This window comes from Papio anubis, chromosome 12 (genome assembly GCF_008728515.1).
Source record: "Papio anubis isolate 15944 chromosome 12, Panubis1.0, whole genome shotgun sequence".
Lineage (NCBI taxonomy): Eukaryota > Metazoa > Chordata > Mammalia > Primates > Cercopithecidae > Papio > Papio anubis.
In genome coordinates this window covers 101650227-101671227 of record NC_044987.1, presented here as the reverse complement: position 1 = coordinate 101671227, position 21001 = coordinate 101650227, and the positions used below count along the sequence as shown (strand labels likewise).

The following is a 21001-nucleotide window of genomic DNA, read 5'->3' as shown; positions in this document are numbered from 1 at the left end:
CATCAGTTTGACTTTAAGCTACTACTTTGTACACTCTGGAACATACATTAAAATCCCAACTTCGCAGCTAAAAATGCTGAATTTCCATTAGGAAATGCACTTTACCCTAATTCTCCTTACACATCAATAGTGATCAAATCTTCCAGAATCTGCTCTGCAGCCTTTTCCGGAGACTGTAGGTTATAACAACTCATTTCCATAATAACTGACATATCCATAGTTACTGACTCTCCAATCAGCCGGAGGCATTTTATAAGACATATGACATCCCGAGCGATATCCACATCTACAAATAAGAGAAAGTTAATTTATGTCTTAGGCCAATGACTATCTATTGATTGATACTACATTAAAATGTTAATAATTAAATGACAAGATATCTATCTGAGGTCTCAGAGATGCTTTGGTCTCTTAAGTGTTCATTAAAATATTTGTGGTGTGGTAAAGTGACCAAGACAGGTGTGGCAATCAATATTTTTTGTATCCATGTGAAACGAAGCATAGGGTTTATGTAGGAAGGGGATTAAATATGGACATAACAATTACTATTACCATCAGATATGGTTGTCTCATCTTCTGTCAAAAGGTTCTCATAAGGCAGGAGATATAAATGATCCACTAAGGAGGAGGGAATAAGGAAAGACAGGTACCCCTGGGAAAACAAATTTTCCAGTTACATTTTTTTCAGTAAAAGTTTAAAGGTATAAAATAATTGAGATGTGCATCTTATCATGAGGAAACACGAGACAAACCCAAGTTGCAATACACTCTATAAAACAATAGGTGTAGTCTTGGCAGGGCACAGTGGCTCACACCTGTGATCCCAGCAGTTTGGGAGGCTGAGGTGGGAGGATCACTTGACCCCAGGAGTTCAAGACCAGCCTGGATATCATGATGAAACCCCATCTCTTAAAAAAAAAAAAAAAAAATTAGCCAAGTGTGGTGGCAGGCAGCTTTAGTTCTAGCTACTAGGGAAGCTGAGGTGGGAGGATCACTTGAGCCTGGGAGGTTGAGGCTGCAGTGAGCCTTAAGAGTGCCACTGTACTCCAGCCTGGGTGACACAGCGAGATCCTGACTCAAAAAAAACAAAAACAAAACACAAAAAACAAAAAACAAGCATAGTCTTCAAATAATGTCATTCTCATGAAAGACAAACGCAGATAACAGTTTGAGGTTAAGCAAAAGAGACACAGTAACTAAATATATATATTAAATTGGATCCTGGGCTTTTGGAGGCCAAGACGGGCGGATCACCTGAGGCCAGGAGTTTGAGACCAGCCTGGCCAACATGGCGAAACTCCATCTCCACTAAAAATACAAAATTAGCCAGGCGTGGTGGCGCATGCCTGTAATCCCAGATACTCTGGAGGCTAGGCAGGAGAATCGCCTGAACTCAGGAGGCGGAGGTTGCAGTAAGCAGAGATTGCACCACTGGACTCTAGTCTGGGAGACAGAGAAGACTCCTCTCAAAAACAAAAACAAAAAAAATTGGATTCTGGATCAGGAAAAAAAATTATGGGCACAATTGGCAAAATCTGAATATAAACTATATATATATATTATATTTGACAAAATTTGAATATAAACTGTATAATATTATGTCAATATCAAATAACCTGATTTTTAAATTGGGCTGTGGTTATTTAATATCCATGTTCTTAGATACATGCTAAAATATTTAAGGATATTTAAGGATAAAGGAGCATGATATCTACAACTAACTTTTCAGCAGTTCAGGAAAAACTATGTTTAGAGAAAGAAGAAAAGCAAATGGAAGTTAACAAATGATGAATCCAGGTGAAGTGCATACAGGAATTCTTTGTGCTACTCTTGCAACTCCTACCTTAAGTTGGAAATTACCTCAATATAAAAAGTAAATAGGCCAGGTGTGGTGGCTCACACTTGTAATCCCAACACTTTGGGAGGCTGAGGCAGGTGAATCACCTAAGGTCAGGAGTTCAAGACCAGCCTGACCAATATGGTGAAACCTCGTCTCTACTAAAAATACAAAAATTAGTCGGGCATGATGGCGTGCACCTGTAGTCCAGCTACTCAGGAGGCTGAGACAGGAGAACTGCTTGAACCCCGGATGCAGAGGTTGCAGTGAGCTGAGATCATGCCACTGCACTCCAGCCTGGGTGACACAGCAAGACTCCAACTCAAAAAAAAAAAGAAAATAAATACAATAAAACACAAAAAAAGTACAGATAATAACACAGAAAACTATTTAAATGAATGAATCACAATTTTAGGGGAAAAAATACAAACGCAAAGTCATAAAGGCTAACCGCAACATTCGGCAGACTAACACTCGGCAAGACCCACTGAACTTTTTGTTTTCTGAAGGCTTTTTATTAGAACAGCCACTGAACTGTCTCAAGAAGGTCTTCTCCATGCTTCAGTTCGCTTACTTTTTTCAGCAGGCACACCATGTTTGTGTGTGGATTCAAATGTAGGGCAAGAGGATGAGAGAGGGCTTCTTGATACTGAAGACAACAGGCATAGAACTTGCACCAGAATTCTTGTTGTAAATTTCGAAACTCCTCCTGGGAGAATTCATACTCTGTTACACTTCCTTGAAGCTGGCAAAGAAGAAATGAAAGAAATTAAACTTTTGATGCCATTTAGGATCTTTGTCCACAAAAAATATAATTGTCCAATATCATTATACTAAGCTACAGCCAAATGAATATTCCTTACGTATAAAAGGCCATAGAATATGCAAATGCATATCTGATTCTCTAGTTAAAAGGTTTAAAACATTTGTACTTCCCACGAACAAGGTCAAGTGAAGAATTCCAATAATTCCTCAGTGCCAATCTGCCCTATATCAAGATGGAAGGAATTCTTACTCTTTCTCTACCCAAACCTCACCTCATTTTCAACAGCTAAAGTAACTTCCTTCTTCAGTTCACTCCAGGAAAGATCCAAATTCCTCTCAGTTCCTCGGCAGAAAATCTAACATTAAAAGACATTTTAGACTTCTATATAATAGCCAAAACTGAATGAAAAATATTTCAGTTTAGAAGACATAGAGGCAATATAAAACTATATAATAGAGATCTGGCATACGTGGAACACACATCACCTGAGAGAAAGTTAAGAAACTGGGTGTATTTAGTCTGGAGAAAGATGACCTGGAAAGATTCTTAAAATACCTGAAGGGTTGATTTATAGAAGAGAGGCTTCCTTTTCAATGATACACTTTGGGAATAATAACTCCCACAAGAGGTAGTGAGACAGTGGTCAGTGGAGGTAGAGACAATTAAAGGCTGAATTAACTATCACAAAAGCCTCAGAAGGCATTTCTGTTTTATGTGGGAGGTCAGACTAGAAGATTCTAATATAACTTTCAATTATATGAGTTATTGTATTTTAAATCCATCCATGAAGCTAAGTAGTAATTTAAAGAAGCCTATGCAGGCTGGGTGCAGTGGCTCATGCCTGTCATCCCAGCTCTTTGGGAGGCCAAGGCGGGTGGATCATCTGAGGCCAGGAGTTCGAGACAAGCCTGGCCAATATGACGAAACCTTGTATCTACTAAAAACTACAAAAATTAGTGGGGTGTGGTGGCATGTGTCTGTAGTCCCAGCTACTCGAGAGGCTGAGGCAGGAAAATCACTTGAACCCAGGAGGTGGAGGTTGCAGTGAACCAAGATCGTGCCACTATACTCCAGCCTGGGCAACAGAGCAAGACTCTGCCTCAAAGGAAAAAAAAAAAAAGTCTATATAACTTTTTTGTTGTTTTAAAAGAGATGGGAATCTTGCCATGTTACCCAGGCTGGTCTTGAACTCCTGAGCTCAAGCAAATCACCCCCTTGGCCTTCCAAAGTGCTGAGATTACAGGTATGAGCCACTGCATCTGGCCAGAAGCCTGCGTAACCTTAAAAAACCCTTTCTGTTTTTTTTTTCTTAAAGACAGGGTCTCACTCTGTTTCCCAGGCTGGAATGCAGTGGCATGATCAAGGCTCACCGTACCCTCTGCCTCCTGGGCTAAAGCTGTCCTCCAACCTAGGGCTCCTGAGTAGCTGGGACCACTGGTGCATACCACCTGGCTATTTTTCTTTTTTTTTTCAGAGATGGGGTCTCCCTCTGTTGCCCAGGCTGCTCTCAAACTCCTGGGCTCAAGTGATCTTCCTGCTTCAGTCTCCCAAGGTTTTGGGATTATAGGTGTGAGTCACCACTGTTGGCCAAAGAATCTTTTTGTAAAGCACTGGGCTTCTCTTATACTATGAATCTGAAGCTAAAAGCCTTTATCTTTTTTTTTTTTTGAGACGGAGTCTCACTCTGCCACCAGGCTGGAGTGTAGTGGTGCAATCTCGGCTCACTGCAACCTCTGCCTCCTGGGTTCAAGAGATTCTCCTGCTTCAGCCTCCTGAGTAGCTGGGACTACAGGCACGCGCCACCACGCCCAGCTAAGTTTTGTATTTTTAGTAGAGATGGGGTTTCACCATGTTAGCCAGGATGGTCTTGATCTCTTGACCTCGTGATCCACCTGCCTCGGCCTCCCAAAGTGCTGGGATTACAGGCGTGAGCCACCACGCCCGGCCAAGAGTTTCTTGAATTTGAACCAAGTCAGACCTTCACTGTCCTAATAAAAAGGTTAGAACAGTATAACCAAAACTAAACAAAAAAGCACTTTAAGTATGCAGTGTAGTATGGTATCTTTTTACAATACTGTAGGTAGAGGTTTCTCTTTTTAACTCTAGCATGTGTCATGCTGCGATTATTGGGAAAGTGGTCCCCCACTGACCTCTCCACCAGGAATATTATATTTAATGGAAAGAACATTAAAAAAATTATAAAAGTATTTACAAACACACATATGTAGAAATACAGAAGTACACTCAGTGTTTAACATATGCAAAAACTTAGTAGTAATTATTAATTATATAATACATAATAAAATAAGAAATAGTCTTAAATAAACAGTAAATATGTTTTTACTGACCTGTAAAGCCTTACATAAAGCTTCATTTGTGAATTGTCCTGGTGTAAAAAGACTTTGCAGATACATCTCCTGTTAGAACATTAAAACAAAAGTTACTATCGTCCTAAACAAAATGTGGAAGTCACCACATAACAGCAAATTCACGCATAACACCAAAGTTTGAGTTTCTACTATATGAACATTGCCATTTTGCCCTTCTACATGTCGGCAATAACAGTAATGCAGTTCCATGTTTTCACCCTGAAAGTGAAGACTGCAATGTCTTTGAGTCAACTAGAGGTACTATACTTAAAATGGTGTGTTCCTCACAGAGAGCTTCATTGGGTTTCAGCAGAAAACAAGCTTTGTCAAATGCCAATCTTAAATAGAAGAAGCAAATCTAGTTTATTGGTGATATACATTGGTAAGAGAACAAGTAAATGAAGCTGGTTTCTACGCCATCTATAGTATTCATTTTATGACTCACATGTAAAAGAAATGGAACCAGTAATAATAGGTATTATATGCAAACAAAACAAACAGCAATAAACTCTCACAGGTAGGGAAATGAAGTAGAGAGAACATGGAAAAATCTCATACTGCCTAATGATTTTGACCAACTCTCCTAAACTAGATTTGCCCCCAAGTAGTAATTCTCACTAACAGTCATTCAAGTTTCCTTCCTTCTACTGAGCTTTTGATAGATGATAAAATGACCGAAACGAAGGAGAAAAACAAGAATTTTAGTAATCAGCATATAAAGCCAAGTGCCAGTAGTTAACTGGAACAATAAATAACTACCACCAACAAATTCTTGGGATTAAAAATGTAGTAAATGAAAATTCAATTTAAGATTTTTAAAGTATGGTTTTTACTCCTGCAAATAGTCATTGTTTCAGATCCCAAGCCCATAATCTTTAACATCATTTTAACACTAAGGCATCAACTGGAAACTTTTTTATTTATCCTGAGGGTGTCCCTTAAACATGTGGAGATTTGGCCGGGCACAGTGGCTCACGCCTGTAATCCCAGCACTTTGGGAGGCTGAGGTGGGCGGATCACCTGAGGTCAGGAGTTCGAGACGAGCCTGGCCAACATGGTGAAACCCCGTCTCTACAAAAGTACAAAAATTAGCTGGGTGTGGTGGTGCGTGACTGTAGTCCCAGCTACTTGGGAGGCTGAGGCACAATTGCTTGAACCTGGGAGGTGAAGGTTGCAGTGAGCCGAGATCATGCCACTGCACTCCAGCCTGGGCCACAGAGTGAGATTCTGTCTCAAAACAAACAAACAAACAAACAGATCAAGGTAAATCATTCCCTTATATAACATTTGAGCATTTACTTACTCTGGGGTCTTGATCATCTCTGATGACAATCTCTTCCTCTGGCAGAGGCTGCATAAAAACTGGATTCCACTGACCTGCAACATTACTAGAGACAAAAAAGTCCACCAGTTTATATAGAAATGATCACTAAAAATGAAATGCATGCTGTTGGCAGTATCTGGGCAGGGAGGACCCCATCACAGAACCCCTGCAATGACTGCTTGATTCTATTAAAAACATTTTTTTTTTAAATAAGAAACATTTTTAGCAAAGCCTAGTTTTTTTTTTTTTTGAGACGGGGTCTCGCGCTGTGTCACCCAGGCTGGAGTGCAGTGGCGCGATCTCGGCTCACTGCAAGCTCCGCCTCCCAGGTTCACGCCATTCTCCTGCCTCAGCCTCCGAGTAGCTGGGACTACAGGCGCCCGCCACCACGCCCGGCTAGTTTTTTGTATTTTTAGTAGAGACGGGTTTTCACCATGTTAGCCAGGATGGTCTCGATCTCCTGACCTCGTGATCCACCCGCCTCGGCCTCCCAAAGTGCTGGGATTACAGGCTTGAGCCACCGCGCCCGGCCACAAAGCCTAGTTTTTATACAAGTTTTCTTACCAAGTTTTAATAAGTACCTTCCTAAAATTGAAACTCATTGTCTCAGATGCCAAGCCTATAATCTTTAATGTCATTTTAACACTAAGACATCAAATACAAAGACTAGTTAACTTTTATTCTGCATTTACTATTTGCTAGATATTACGCTAGATCCAGTTTTAGACATTATTCATGTATGCCTTACAATTCTTTCAAGGATATAGTACTCCCATTTCACAGATATAGAGAGTGAGGCTGAGGGTTTATCACAGTTGGTAAGTTGCACAACTAGGATTCCAACCCTGCTCCAACTCTGCAGCCTGTGTTTTCTGACTACTTTGCTCAAACGCCATCTATAAGGAGTACTTTTTTATCTTCTGAGGTATGGCTTGAGGTCAACCAGCGGGAGGCAATCATTCCCAGAATTCTACCTTAGGCTCTAGGGTTATCAGGGACCCAGAGGGTTCAATTAGTTCAGTGGTCCTCAAGCTCTGTCCCAAGGGATCCTCTACAGGTGTTTCAGGGGTTAGACAAGTGTTTGCTTCAAAAGGGTTTGTTTTTTATTTTTTGCCAGTCAAATTTAGCAGTGGAGGGCTGTATACCAACTTTAGTGACACTAACGTAAAGTTCTGACAATCCATTATCATGGGACCAGCCAAAAATTGTTTTGTGAAATGTATTTTTAACTACCTAAAGTTTGCAAACTAATATCATGTACATTAAAAAATATTAGATACCAAATATATCTAATATTAGATATAATCAACATTAAATTGTGTTATAATTTCATACACATAAAAAAAAAGTACACATTCCTAGCTCACTGAAGCCTGAACTCTGAGGCTCAAGCAATCCTCCTGCCTCAGTCTAAGGTGCAACGTGCCACCGCACCTGGCTAGCTAAATATTTATTTTTATTTATTTATTTATTTTTGAGATGGAGTCTTGCTTTGTTGCCCAGGCTGGAGTGAATGGCACAACCTTGGCTCACTGCAACCTCCGTCTCCTGGGTTCAAGAGATTCTCCTCCCTCAGCCTCCTGAATAGCTGGGATTATAGGCACATGCCACCATGCCCGGCTAATTTTTGTATTTTTAGTAGAGACGGGGTTTCATCATGTTGGCCAGGCTGGTCTCAAACTTCCAACCTCGTGATCTGCCCACTTCGGCCTTCCAAAGTGCCGGGATTACAGGGATGATCCACCGCACCCAGCCGCTATTTTTTATAGAGACATGGTCTTGCTATGTTGCCCGGACAGGTCTTGAACCATGGTCTCAGGCAATCCTCCCACCTTAGCCTCACAAAGTGCTTGGATTACAGGTATGAGCTGCTGTGCCCGGCCCTGTTTTAAAGTGCAGTGAGAAGCACTGCACTTGTCCAATCTATTTCTCATCTCATGATGAGAAAATTGAAAACACAAAGGCTATAGTGTCCTAACGTAGCTACAGGAATCAGGAATAGTCTTTGCTTAGAAACAAAGAAAACTCCCAGATTAGAGGTATTTTGGATATGTGCTATCTCTCCCAAGAAATATGGCATTTTATCTTAGTCCAATCCCAAAAAATCTCATTTTGTCCTAAAACAAAAATGTAAAAAACAACACAAAATGTACAAGAGGTATTTCAGGAAGACAGTAACAAGAGGAAAACCCAGGGCTGAATTATCCAAATGAAAACCCTTGACTTCATTCTACATAAAAAGCTCTCATCTTTTTTTTTTTGAGACAGTCTTACTCTGTTGCCCAGGCTGCAGAACAGTGGAGCGATGTTGGCTCACTGCAATCTCTGCCTCCTGGGTTCAAGCAATTCTCATGCCACAGCGTCGCCTCCCGAGTAGCTGGGATTACAGGCACCTGCCACCACGCCCAACTAATTTTTTGTGTTTTTAGTAGAGACGGGGCTTCACCATGTTGCCCAGCCTGGTCTTCAACTCCTGAGCTTAACTGATTTGCCTGCCTCGGCCTCTCAAAGTGTTAGGATTACAGGCATGAGACACCGTGCCCGGCCTCTCTTGTCTTCTTAGCATGAAATTGCTTGGGGTGAGGTAGGACGACAGAATTAAGTGACCCATACTGTTCAAAGTTGATGTATTTCACAACTGTTTGGTTCTCAGCATCATGCCACAGGGCCCAGATATCCGTGGAAGTTAAGGCAAAGTCAATCAGTGTCTCCTAGGAGGAAATGTGGGAAAAAAGGGATAAAATAAGAAAGAAAGTAGTAGTTCATGGTGACTTACTTTTTCATCTGCAGGAGAGGTCAATGCATGAAAACCAAACATGGTACCACATGAATTTGGTAAAGTCTAAATGAAATTTTGTTTCATACATCATGAAATTATTCCATTTTAAGACTACAATCCCATTACACCATAACAGAGTTAGCCAATACTTCTTTTTCTTGTACTTATGTGATATGCAAAGGATGAATCAACCTACCTGAGAAGTGAACAGTGAAGAAATGTGATCTAGACTATAGCGGTTACTCTCAGTGCTCACCAACTGGAAAACGCAGAACTGTTAAAACACAAGATAATCATTTATTACCTGAAATAATCAACATGTTACTTTTCGAAGCAAGGGCTATTAGCATTCAGAAACCTTTAAAAAAAAATTTTTTTTTTTTAAATGGAATCTTGCTCTGTACCCCAGGCTGGAGTACAATGGCATGATCTTGGCTCACTGCAACCTCCGCCTCCCAGGTTCAAGCTATTCTCCTGCCTCAGCCTCCCGAATAGCTGGGATTACAGGTGCCCGCCACCATGAATGGCTAATTTTTATACTGTTAGTAGAGACGGGGTTTCACCGTGTTGGCCAGGCTGGTCTCAAACTCCTGACCTCAAGTGATCCACCCGCCTCGGCCTCCCAAAGTGTTGAGATTACAGGTGTGAGCCATGCAGCCTAATTTTTGTATTTTTAGTAGAAGACAGGGTTTTATCATGTTGGCCAGGTTGGTATCGAACTCCAGACCTCAGGTGATCTGCCCACCCTGGCCTCCTAAAGTGCTAGGATTACAGGCGTGAGCCACTAAGCCCAGCCTAAATTAACTGTTTTTATAAAGAAAATTTACTGTAAATTGTTAAGAGTGATGATGACCCTTTACTTATATGCAGCTGTTCACAGAGAAGTATTAAAGAAAAAAAAGTAGCAAAATTCCCTTTTGAGAAAAATAGTGTATGAATTATGAAAAAAAATATGTAGTGCTTATATCCATTCTAGCCTGAACCTGTGTTTTACAACCTACAAATCTCAATCCATTCATGGGACATGAAATCAATTTAGCAGGTCTCAAACAGCATTAAACAGACAAACAAACAAACAAACAAACAAAAACCCAACAGTCCAGGCTGGTCTTAAATTCCTGAACTCAAATGATCTTCCTGCATCAGCCCCCTGAGTAGCTGGAACTATACATGTGCACCATCAGGCCCAGCTGAAGATGAGTTCTTGTGAAGAAAAAAGAAATAAAATAGTACGAGTTCACTATAATCTGAATAGGCTAACAGTGTTACATAGCTGTCAAAAAAGTTATTCTGATTTTAGGCTTCAATGAAGAATCATAATACTCAAAACAAAGGAAGTAATAGCTCTGCTCAATTTGACACACTCCTGAACTACTACATTCATTCCAGATCTGACCTTTAGAGCAGTGGTTCTCAAAATGTGGTCCACAGATTCCTAAAGGTCCCTGAGACCATTTCAGGGGGTCAGTGAGGTAAAAACCCTTTCTCTTTTTTTTTTTTTTTTTTTTAAGACTGTCATTCAGGCTGGAGTGCTATGGCACAATCTCCACTCAGTGCAACATCTGCCTCCTGGGTTCAAGCAATTCTCCTGCATCAGTCTCCCGAGTAGCTGGGATTAATGATGCCCACCACCATGCTTGGCCAATTTTTGTATTTTTAGTACAGTCGGGGTTTCACCATGTTGGCCAGGCTGGTCTCAAACTCCTGACCTCAGGTGATCTGCCCTCCTTGGCCTCCCAAAGTGCTGGGATTACAGGTGTGAGCCACTGCACCCGGCCTCAAACCCTTTGCATAATACTACATCATTTGCCTTTTCACTTTGTTGATATTTGCATCAATGATGCAAAACCAATGGCGGGTAAAATTACTGGTGTCTTAATATAAATCAAGGCAGTGGGACCAAACTGACACCCTTTCAAGAGAAAAACACTCAAGAAACTAGGAGTAAAGGGGAAGCTCCTCAACATGACATAAAGGGCACTTATTAAAAATTCAGGCTGGGCACTGTGGTTCACACCTGTAATCCCAGCACGTTGGGAGGCTGAGGTGGGTGGATTCCTTGAGCTCAGGAGTTTGAGACCAGGCAACATGGTGAGACCCCGTCTCTATCAAAAATACAAAAAACTTAAACATGCATGGTGGCACACGCCTGTGGTCCCAGCTACTTGGGAGGCTGAGGTAGGAGGATTGCTTGAGCCTGAGAGGTGGAGGTTGCAGTGAGCTGAGATCGTGCCACTGCACTCCAACTTGGGTGACAGTGAGACACTGTCTCAAAAAAAAATTCACAGATTACTGTTGCATCACGATGAAAAAAAGAAAAATTACCAGCTAACATTATACTTAATGATGAAACACTGATAACTTCTCCCTTAGCAATAAAAATCAGGAATGAGGTAAAGATGCACAGCATGGCCAACATGGTGAAACCTCGTCTCTATCAAAAAACAATACACAAATTAGCTGGCGTGGTGGCACACGCCCATAGTACCAGCAACTCTACTCAGAAGGCTGAGGTGGGAGAATCGCTTGAACCAGGAGGTTGCAATGAACTGAGAGTGCACCACTGTGCTCCAGCCTGAGTGACAGAGTGAAACTCTGTTTCAAAAAAAAAAAAAAAAAGACGTAGGTTCTTGCCACTTCTATTCAACACTGTACTGGAGGATCTAGCCAAGACAATTACCACCCACCTCCATCCAAAAAAATTTTTTAAAACCCCACAAGAAAGAAGGAAAAGAAACGAAAAGAAAGAAAACGCATCTAGATTAGCAAGGAAGTAATAAAACTAACTTTTTTGTGAGACAGGGTTCTGCTCTGTTGCCCAGGTTGAAATGCAGTGAGGCAATCAGGAACACTGCAGCCTCAACCTTCCAGGCTCAAGTGATCCTCCCATCTCAGCCCCTCAAGTAGCTGGGACTATAGGAACGAGTTACCACGCTCAGCTAATTTTTGCTATTTTGTAGAGACAGGGTTTTGCCATGTTGCCCAGGCTGGTCTGGAACTCCTGAGCTCAAACAATCTGCCCACCTCAGCCTCCCAAAATGCTGGGATTACAGGTGTGAGTCATTGTAATCAAAAGTTTAGTTGCAAATGACATTATCTTGTATAAAGAAAATCCTAAGGAATCCACTATAAAATCTATCAGAACTAATAAATGAGTTCAGCAAGTTTGCAAGATACAATTATGAATATACAAAAATCAACTGTATTTCTATAAACTTCCAGTGAGCACTCTGAAAATGAAATTAAGAAAATAATTTCATTTATAATAGTATCAAGAAAATTTTATTTACAATAGCATCAAAAAGAATCAAATATTTAAGACGAAACTGAACAAAAGCATAAAACTTATATTCTGAAAACTAAAGCATCCCATGTTCATGGATCAGAAGACTTAATATTGCTAAGATGGCAATATTTTATAATATCATCTATAGAGGCAACACAATTTTTATCAGAATCTCAGCTGACTCCTTTGTAGAAACTGACAAGCTGATTCTAAAACTCATATGGAATTAAATGGGACCCAGAATAGACAAAACAATCTTGAAAAAGAAGGACAAAGTAAGAGGGCTCATACTTTCTGGTGTCAAAATTTCCTACAAAGCAAGAGTAATCAAGACAGTGTGGTACCGGCACAGGGTCAGATATATAGATCAATGGAACAGAATTGAGAGTCTAGAAATAAAACCATGTGTCTAAGGTCACATGATTTTGAGAAGGGTGCCAAGACTATTCAATATGTTAAGTACTATCTTTTCAACAAATGGTGCTGAGAAAACTGGATATCTACAAGCAAAAGAATGAAGTTGAATGCTTACCTCACACTATTAAAAAAAAACTAAAAAATGAATCAAAGTCCTAAAGGACTTTAGGATATAAAAGCTAAAAGTATAAAACTCTGAGAAGAAAACATAAGAGTAAATCATTATGACCTCAGATTTGGCAAAGGATTCTTAAGTTATGGCACTATGAACAAAAGCAACCAAAGAAAAAACAGATAATATGGACTTTATCAAAATTAAAAATGTGTGCTTCATGGGACACCATCAAGAAAGTGAAAAGACAGCTCACATGGTAGAAAATACTACTTGCAAATCATAAATCTGATTAGAGATTTAGATCCAGAATAATATAGTTACAGACTATATAATGACGCTTTGGCATATGGACCACATATACAATGGTGACTCCATAAGATTAAGTTTATAATACCCTTTTTTTTGTTTGTTTTTGAGACAGGATCTTGCTCCATTGCCCAGGCTGGATGGTGCGATCCCAGCTCACTGCAACCTTGGCCTCCGGGTTTCAAACAATTTTCATGCCTCAGCCTCACAAGTAGCTGGGGTTACAGCACAGGCCACCATGCCCAACTAATGTTTTGTAATTTTAGTAGAGACGGGATTTCACTATATCGGCCAGGCTGGTCTTGAATTCCTGGCCTCAAGTGATCTGCCCACCTTGGCCTTCCAAAGTGCTAGGACTACAGGCATGAGCCACCATGCCAGCCTGTTTACAGAATTCTTACAATTCAATAACAAAAAAGACAAATAAACCAATTAAAAAATGGGCAAATGAGAAGACTGAAGCTGGATCCCTTCCTTACACGATATACAAAAATCAACTCAAGATGGATTAAAGACTTAAATGTAACACCCAAAACTATAAAAACCCTGGAAGACAACCGTAGGCAATCCCATCCTGAACACACGAACGGGCAAAGATTTCATGATAAAGACACCAAAAGCAATCTCAACAAAAGCAAAATTTGACAAGTGGGATCTAATTAAACTTAAAAGATTCTGCACAGCAAAAGAAACTTTCAACAGAGTAAACAGACAACCCACAGAATGGGAGAAAATATTTGCAAACCATGCATCTGATGAAGGTCTGATTTCCAACCTCTATAAGGAACTTAAATTTACAAATGAAAGGCAAACAACTTCATTAAAAAGTGGGCAAAGGACATGAACAGACACTTCAAAAGAAGCTGCATGCCGCTAACAAGCATATGAAAAAAAGTTCACTATCACTGATCATTAGAGAAATGCAAATCAAAACCACAATGAGATACCATCTCACAGCAGTCAGAATACCTATTAAAAAGTCAAAAAATAACAGATGCTGGCAAGGTTGCAGAGAAAAGGGAACATTTATACAATGTTGGTGGGACTGTAAATTACTTCAACCATTGTGGAAAGCAGTGTGGTGATTCCTCTAAGAACTAAAAACAGAACTACCATTAGACTCAGCAATCCCATTACTGGGTATATAACCCAAAGGAATACAAATCATTCTACCATAAAGACAAATGCAAATGAATGTTCATTACAGCACTATTCACAATAGCAAAGACATAGAATCAACCTAAATGCCCATCAACGACGGACTGGATAAAACGTGGTACATATACATCATGGAATATATGCAGCCACAAAAAAGAATGAGATCATGTCTTTTGTGGAAACATGGATGGAGGTGGAGGTCATCATCTTCAGCAAAATAATGCAGGAACAGAAAACTAAATACCACATGTTCTCACTTATAAATGGGAGCTAAATGATGAGAACTTATGAGCATGAAGAAGGAAACAACAGACATTAGGGTCTACTTGAGGGTGGAGGTTGGGAGGAGGGAGAGGAGTAGAAAAGATAGCTATTAGGTGCCGGGCTTAATTCCTGGGTGATGAGATAATCTGTACAACAAAGCCCCATGACATGAGTTCGCCTATGTAACAAAGCTTCACATGTACCCTCAAACCTAAAACAAAAGTTAAAAAAAAAGGGGGGGAGCCACGTGTGGTGGCTCATGCCTGTAATCCCAGTACTTTGGGAGGTTGAGGCTGGCGGATCACCTGAGGTCAGGAGTTCAAGACCAGCCTGGCCAACATGGTGAAACCCCATCTCTACAAAAACACAAAAATTAGCGGGGCATGATGGCGTGAGCCTGTAATCCCAGCTACTTGGGGGGCTGAGGCAGGAGAATCGCTTGAACCTGGGAGGCGGAGGTTGCAGTGAGCTGAGATCATGCCACTGCACTCCAGCCTGGTCAACACAGCAACATTCCATCTCAACAACAACAACAACAAAAAACGCAAATGATCTGAATAAACATTTCTCCAAGGAAGATACACAAATAACCAATATGCACTAAAAAGATGCTTGGCATCATTAGTTATCAGGAAATTTAAACAAAAACCATAATGAGATAATACTTCATACCCACTAGGATGTCTAGAATTAAAAAGTCAGATAATAACAAGTGTTGGCAAGTATATAGGAGCAGTATTCATAATAGATAAAAGGTAGAAACAACAAAAATGTCCAACACAAATGAAAGAACGCCAACACAAATGAATAAATAAATGGTGGTATACAACTGAAAATTATTCAGCCATAAAAGGAACTGAAACCACATTTGCAAAAATCATAACAGTGAGAAAATTATGACAATGAAAGAGATCTGGGCCAGGCGCAGTGGCTCACGCCTGCAATCCCAGCACTTTGGGAGGCTGAGGCAGGCGGAGTAACTGAGATCAGGAGAGACCAGCCTGGCCAACATGGCAAAACCCCACCTCTACTAAAAAAATACAAAAAATTAGCCAGGCATGGTGGCATGCACTTGTAACCTCAGCTACTTGGGAGGCTGCAGCAGGTGAACTGCTTGAACATGGGAGGCAGAGGTTGCAGCAAGCTGAGATCGCGCCACTGCATTCTAGCCTGAGCAACAAAGCAAGACTCTCTCTCTCTCAAAAAAAAAAAAAAAAAAAAAAAATATATATATATATATATAAAATAAGAGAGAGATCTGATCTAACAAATTCCATCTTTTTATTTTTTATTTTTATTTTTAGAGACAGAATCTCGCTCTGTCACCAGGCTGGCGTGCAGTGGTGCGATCTCAGCTCACTGCAACCTCCACCTCCCAGGTTCAAGTGATTCTCCTGCCTCAGCCTCCTGAGCAGCTGGGACTACAAGCACGCACCACCACACCCCGCTAATTTTTGTATTTTTAGTAGAGACGGGGTTTCACCATATTGGCCAGGAGGGTCTCAATCCCCTGACCTAATGATCCGCCTGCCTTGGCCTCCCAAAGTGTTAGGATTACAGGCGTGAGCCACCGAGCTGGCCCACAAATTCCATCTTGTCTTTAATCTCCAAACTGCCTCTGGTCATTCCTGAGCGTGGGCAAAGCTCACTCTGGGAGAAATTTAGTTTACAGTTTAAATAATAGCCCTTCCCCCAAACCAAACCACCTTGGTAAAACGAATGAAAGGTCACCAGGTTAGGAAGATGAGAGGGGCCTGAGTTCATAGTTAAATGATTACCAGTCATTATTCTGGAGGTCATAAGATTTGCAACTTCCCCAATTACTTCTGTAAATAACATCACCATTGTAGCACCTTACACTGGCCTTTTAAAATATGTTTTCGGTTTTTTACATTTCTGGCCCTAGCCAGATGAGCAACTCTTCTGTGGCCCCAACCCAGAAGCAGACTCAGCGCACAGGATGGTTTTCCACACTCCTACAATTGCAACTCCAACCAGTCAGCAGCACTCACAGCCTAGCCCTGCCTGCCAAACTGTCTGAAAATCCTGAGCCTCTAAATGTTCAAGGGGGCTGATCTGAGTAACAGTAAAACTCCGGTCTCCCGTTTAGCTGGCTCCACATGTATTAAACTCTCTCTATTCCAATTACTGTCTTGATAAATCAGCTCTATGTATTGGGCAGTTATAGAATGAAGTGCTGACAACACATGCTACATGGATGAACCTTAAAAATATTAAGCTAAGTGAAAGAAGCCAGTCACAGAAAACCACTTATATGATTCCACTGACATAATATGACCAGAATAAGTAACTTTATAGAGACAGAAAATAGATTAGCAGTTGTGCAGAGCTGGGAAGAGATGGGGGAAGGGAAGAATGATAGCTAAGGGTATGGGGTTTCCTTTTGAGGTGATGGAAATGTTCTAAAGTTGACTATGGTAATGGTTGCTCATATCTGTGGATATACTAAAACTCATTGAATTGTATACTTTAAATGGGTAAGTGAATTACATCTCAAGAAAGCTGTTTAAATAAATGAATAGGCTGGGCGTGGTGGCTCATGCCTGTAATCCCAGCACTTTGGGAGGCCGAGGCAGGTGAATCACCTGAGGTCAGGAGTTCGAGACCAGACTGGCCAACATGGTTAAACCCCAACTCTATTAAAAATACAAAAAATTAGCCAGCATGGTGGCAGGTACCTGTAATCCCAGCTACTCCGGAGGCTGACGCAGGAGAATCACTTGAACCCGGGAGGCAGAGGTTGCAGTGAGTTGAGGTCATACCACTGCACTCCAGCCTGGGTGACAAGAGCACGAAACTCCATCACAAAAGAAAAAAAAATGAATAAAGTGAACCTGTCATCTCAGGGAAAACAAATGAGGGTATTTGTTGCCAATGATACATTTCAAGTTTCAAAGTGAAAAGTATAATTTCAGAAAACTTTGTATCCACTAACATGAACTCCAGAACTTCTCAATATTTAAAAGGCTCCTCTGAGAGATCATCAATGATAATAATTGTGCAGAAAGGGTTAACATAGCAGGCCTGAGGCTGCTCTCCTTAGAAAGGCTTACTTGTACTCTGGGAGGCCGAGGCGGGCAGATCACAAGGTCAGGAGTTCAAGACCAGCCTGGCCAACACTGTGAAACCCCGTGCATACTAAAAATGCAAAAATTAGCTGGGTGCGGTGGCGGGCACCTGTAGTCCCAGCTACTTGGGAGGCTGAGTCAGGAGAATTGCTTGAACCCGGGAGGAGGAGGTTGCAGTGAGCTGAGATCGCACCACTGCACTCCAGCCTAGGTGACAGAGCAAGACTCCATCTCAAAACAAAAAAAAAAAAAAAAAAAGAAAAGGAAAAGAAAGGCTTGCTTGCAAAGTTGGCAGTGTTCCCATGGTTCCCTAACTGGTAAGAATGGTTTACTGTGCCTAGACTGTTTGCACAAACAATGCAGTTTATGCAGAATATTTGTTGTTTTCCTTCCAGGAGACTGGAAATTTGGTACATGCTAGGCAGAGGGTCCCTATATGACCAGTCCCCAGTAACAATCTTGGGCACTGTGCCTCTAGCGAGCTTTCCTGGGAAACAACATTTTACACATGTCATCACAATTGAGTGCTGAAGAACTAAGCACGTCCTGTGAGACTCTACTGGGAGAGGACTCTTCGACGATTGAGTCTGGCCTCAGACTTCACTCCATGTGCCTTTTCCCTTTACTGACTTTGCTTTGTATCTTTTCACTGTAATACATCTTAGCTGTCAGCACAACTACATACTGAGCCCTATGAGTCCTTTCAGAATACTACTGGACATGGAGGTGAGGTGGTCTTGGGGATTACCCCCCAAAACAGTAATTTAGGTATTGCATAATAAAATGTGCCAACCCACATCCAGTCAGTTTTAATTTCTAATAAGGTAAATATCCACAGATATAACCCACATAAACAAAAGCTCTTTGCAGTTCTCGGTAAGAGTGTAATAGGGTCCCGAGACCAAAAGTTTGAGAACCACTATTTTAGTTTGACAAACTAATAACATGTCGAGGAGACTGATTAACAGGATGTTACATGAGTAACAACGGAAGGAACTAAGGAAGTTAGAGCGGGGTCAATTCTGCTACCACCTACAACCTACATAGAGAAGAGCATACTGAGGGGAGATAGATAGGTATGTTCAAACAGTTCAAGGGTTGTCCTCCAGAAGAGAGAACAGAACAATTATGTGCAATCAAGAGAAATGTCTTGATAGAATGATACTTTTGGGCCACAATATTAGGAAAAAATTGCAAGAATGAGCTCTTCCTCTTCCCTTCCATTCTGTTCCTGAGCAATCCAGTTCAAAAACCAATAGGTACCTAGAGCAAGGTAGATATCCTTGCTGGCCAGAAGGTAAGGGTCGGGGACCTGAGGGGGTTGGGCTTCGGCATAAGGGGGTTGTTCTTCACTCTGAACAGGCGGAAGGGAACATCGGTGCAGGCATGTCCCAGCACAGGAGTGAGAACACTAATAGAGTGGGAAGGGCATGTGTTCAGGGGTGATATGGCCGGGTGTGATGAGGCAAGAGCCTAGAAGAGTGTCCACATTTGGGACTGCCTGACTTCGGGGGGAGGAGCAGGAACAGTTTGAGAAGGCTTCCACGTGGACAGAAAGCTTGGTGCAGGGTGGAAACTCAGGTTGGGTGAGGAGGAGGTCCACTGCATGGGGGCAGTCTCGTGGTCTCAGGGCCCAAACAGGGTAAGGAGGACATCCACATTGGAGGAGCAGTGTGGAGTGGGCTATGAGAGCCCAACAGAAGTGAGAAGGGCATCCGGGAAGGGAAGTGACCTAGCATGGGGACTCAGTGGGGGAATCAGAGCCCCTGCATAGTAATGGAGACAGAGGCTACCTCACTGAGCTGTTATTAGGATTAAATGGATAAAACGCATATAGCATATGAGCCCAGAGTAAGCACAATCCCAGTGTTTGCTATTATTAATGGCCATAAAGGGCCTGGCGCAGCACCAAACACAGAATACTCAACACATGGCTGTTTATTAAATGATTACACTATTACCTCACATCCTACATATCTCATCTATAGACAGCAGCTACTGTCTGGATGCTAAGCAAATTTATTTAGAAAAATTAACTTAACCATAACGACTTAACACCTACATCCTTTCAGGAATTCTGTGTTTTTCACCTAGACTTCCTAATTTGCTCTTCTTGTTTAGTTTTGGTTAACTTTTCCTTTCATATTACTTTAAACTCTCTACTTCCTTTCATACTGACCCTTCCTTCAAGATCTTCTAATTCACACAGTAGCACAAACCCAACCAACACCTCAGAAACACATCTAGGTCGGTGAAAAGAGCTTGAACAGACTCACTGAGTCTACAGCCATTTCTCCACATCAGTACACACAGAATAACTTGGTATGTGTCTTATGTGTTTCATACCTGTCCTTGTTTTGGTGCATGCATGTATATCCCTATGTAGAGTCCCATGGCAGGGGAATAAGCAAGCCGTAATTTGTGTCCAGTTCCAGCAGTGAGCCGAAGGTCTTTTTTCACAGGGACATATTCCAGCATGTCAGCTACCATCAGGCACATTTGCTCCTGTCCAGGAAAACAGTTAATAGGTGATATTCAAGGGATATTCAGGCTAGAAGAACGTACCTTTTGAAAGGATGGACCTTTCATTATATCTACCACTCTATCTAGTTTATCTGCTAAAAGACCTTACAGGTTTTTGTTTTAAAAGGGCTAACATGGGCCGGGCGCAGTGGCTCATTTCTGTAATCCCGGCACTTTGGGAGGCCTAGGTGGGTGGATAACCTGAGGTCAGGAGTTCAAGACCAGCCTGGCCAATATGGTGAAACCCCATCTCTACTAAAAAATACAAAAATTAGCCAGGTGCAGTGGTGCATGCCTGTTATCCCAGCTACTTGGGAAGCTGAGGCAGGAGAATCACTTGAACCTCGGAGGCGAAGGTTGCAGTGAGGTGAGATTGCGCCATTGCATTCCAGCCTGAGTGACAGAGCAAGACTGTGTCAGGGGAGGGTGGGAGGCGGGAGGCTAACATGTAAAACATCTCTTCAGTCTGAAATATAAGATCAGACTCATATAAAATATAAGCTGTATTTTTTTAGATGAATCTTGAAAACCATTTTACCAACTTACATTTTTAAAACATATTTGTTGCTCTTAAATGAAACATCCAGCCTGGGTAACATGGCAAAACCCGGTCTCTACAAAAAATACAAAAATTAGCCAGCTGTGGTAGCATGAGCCTGTAGTCCTAGTTATTTGAGCAGCTGAGGTGGCAAATAGCTTGAGCCCGGGAGGCGGAGGCTGCAGTGAGCTGCATTCATGCCACTGTACTCCAGCCTGGGTGACAAAGTG

At 41.5% G+C, this 21001-nt stretch overlaps 1 protein-coding gene across 3 annotated transcripts in view; it reads right to left on the bottom strand.

Annotated features, from left to right (window-relative positions):
• The window catches only part of NUP160 (nucleoporin 160), a 71266-nt gene that overhangs the window by 35272 nt on the left and 14993 nt on the right, over positions 1–21001 (bottom strand). For all 3 annotated transcript variants that reach the window (XM_003909910.5, XM_021925784.2, XM_021925785.2), the window contains 9 exons: positions 20057–20215; positions 9272–9349; positions 8910–9007; positions 6276–6360; positions 4952–5020; positions 2875–2958; positions 2412–2582; positions 553–652; positions 121–286 (listed from right to left, as the gene is read on the bottom strand). In XM_003909910.5, the coding sequence (XP_003909959.1) occupies positions 121–286; positions 553–652; positions 2412–2582; positions 2875–2958; positions 4952–5020; positions 6276–6360; positions 8910–9007; positions 9272–9349; positions 20057–20215 (1010 nt within the window). The remainder of the gene's footprint in view (positions 1–120; positions 287–552; positions 653–2411; positions 2583–2874; positions 2959–4951; positions 5021–6275; positions 6361–8909; positions 9008–9271; positions 9350–20056; positions 20216–21001) is intronic.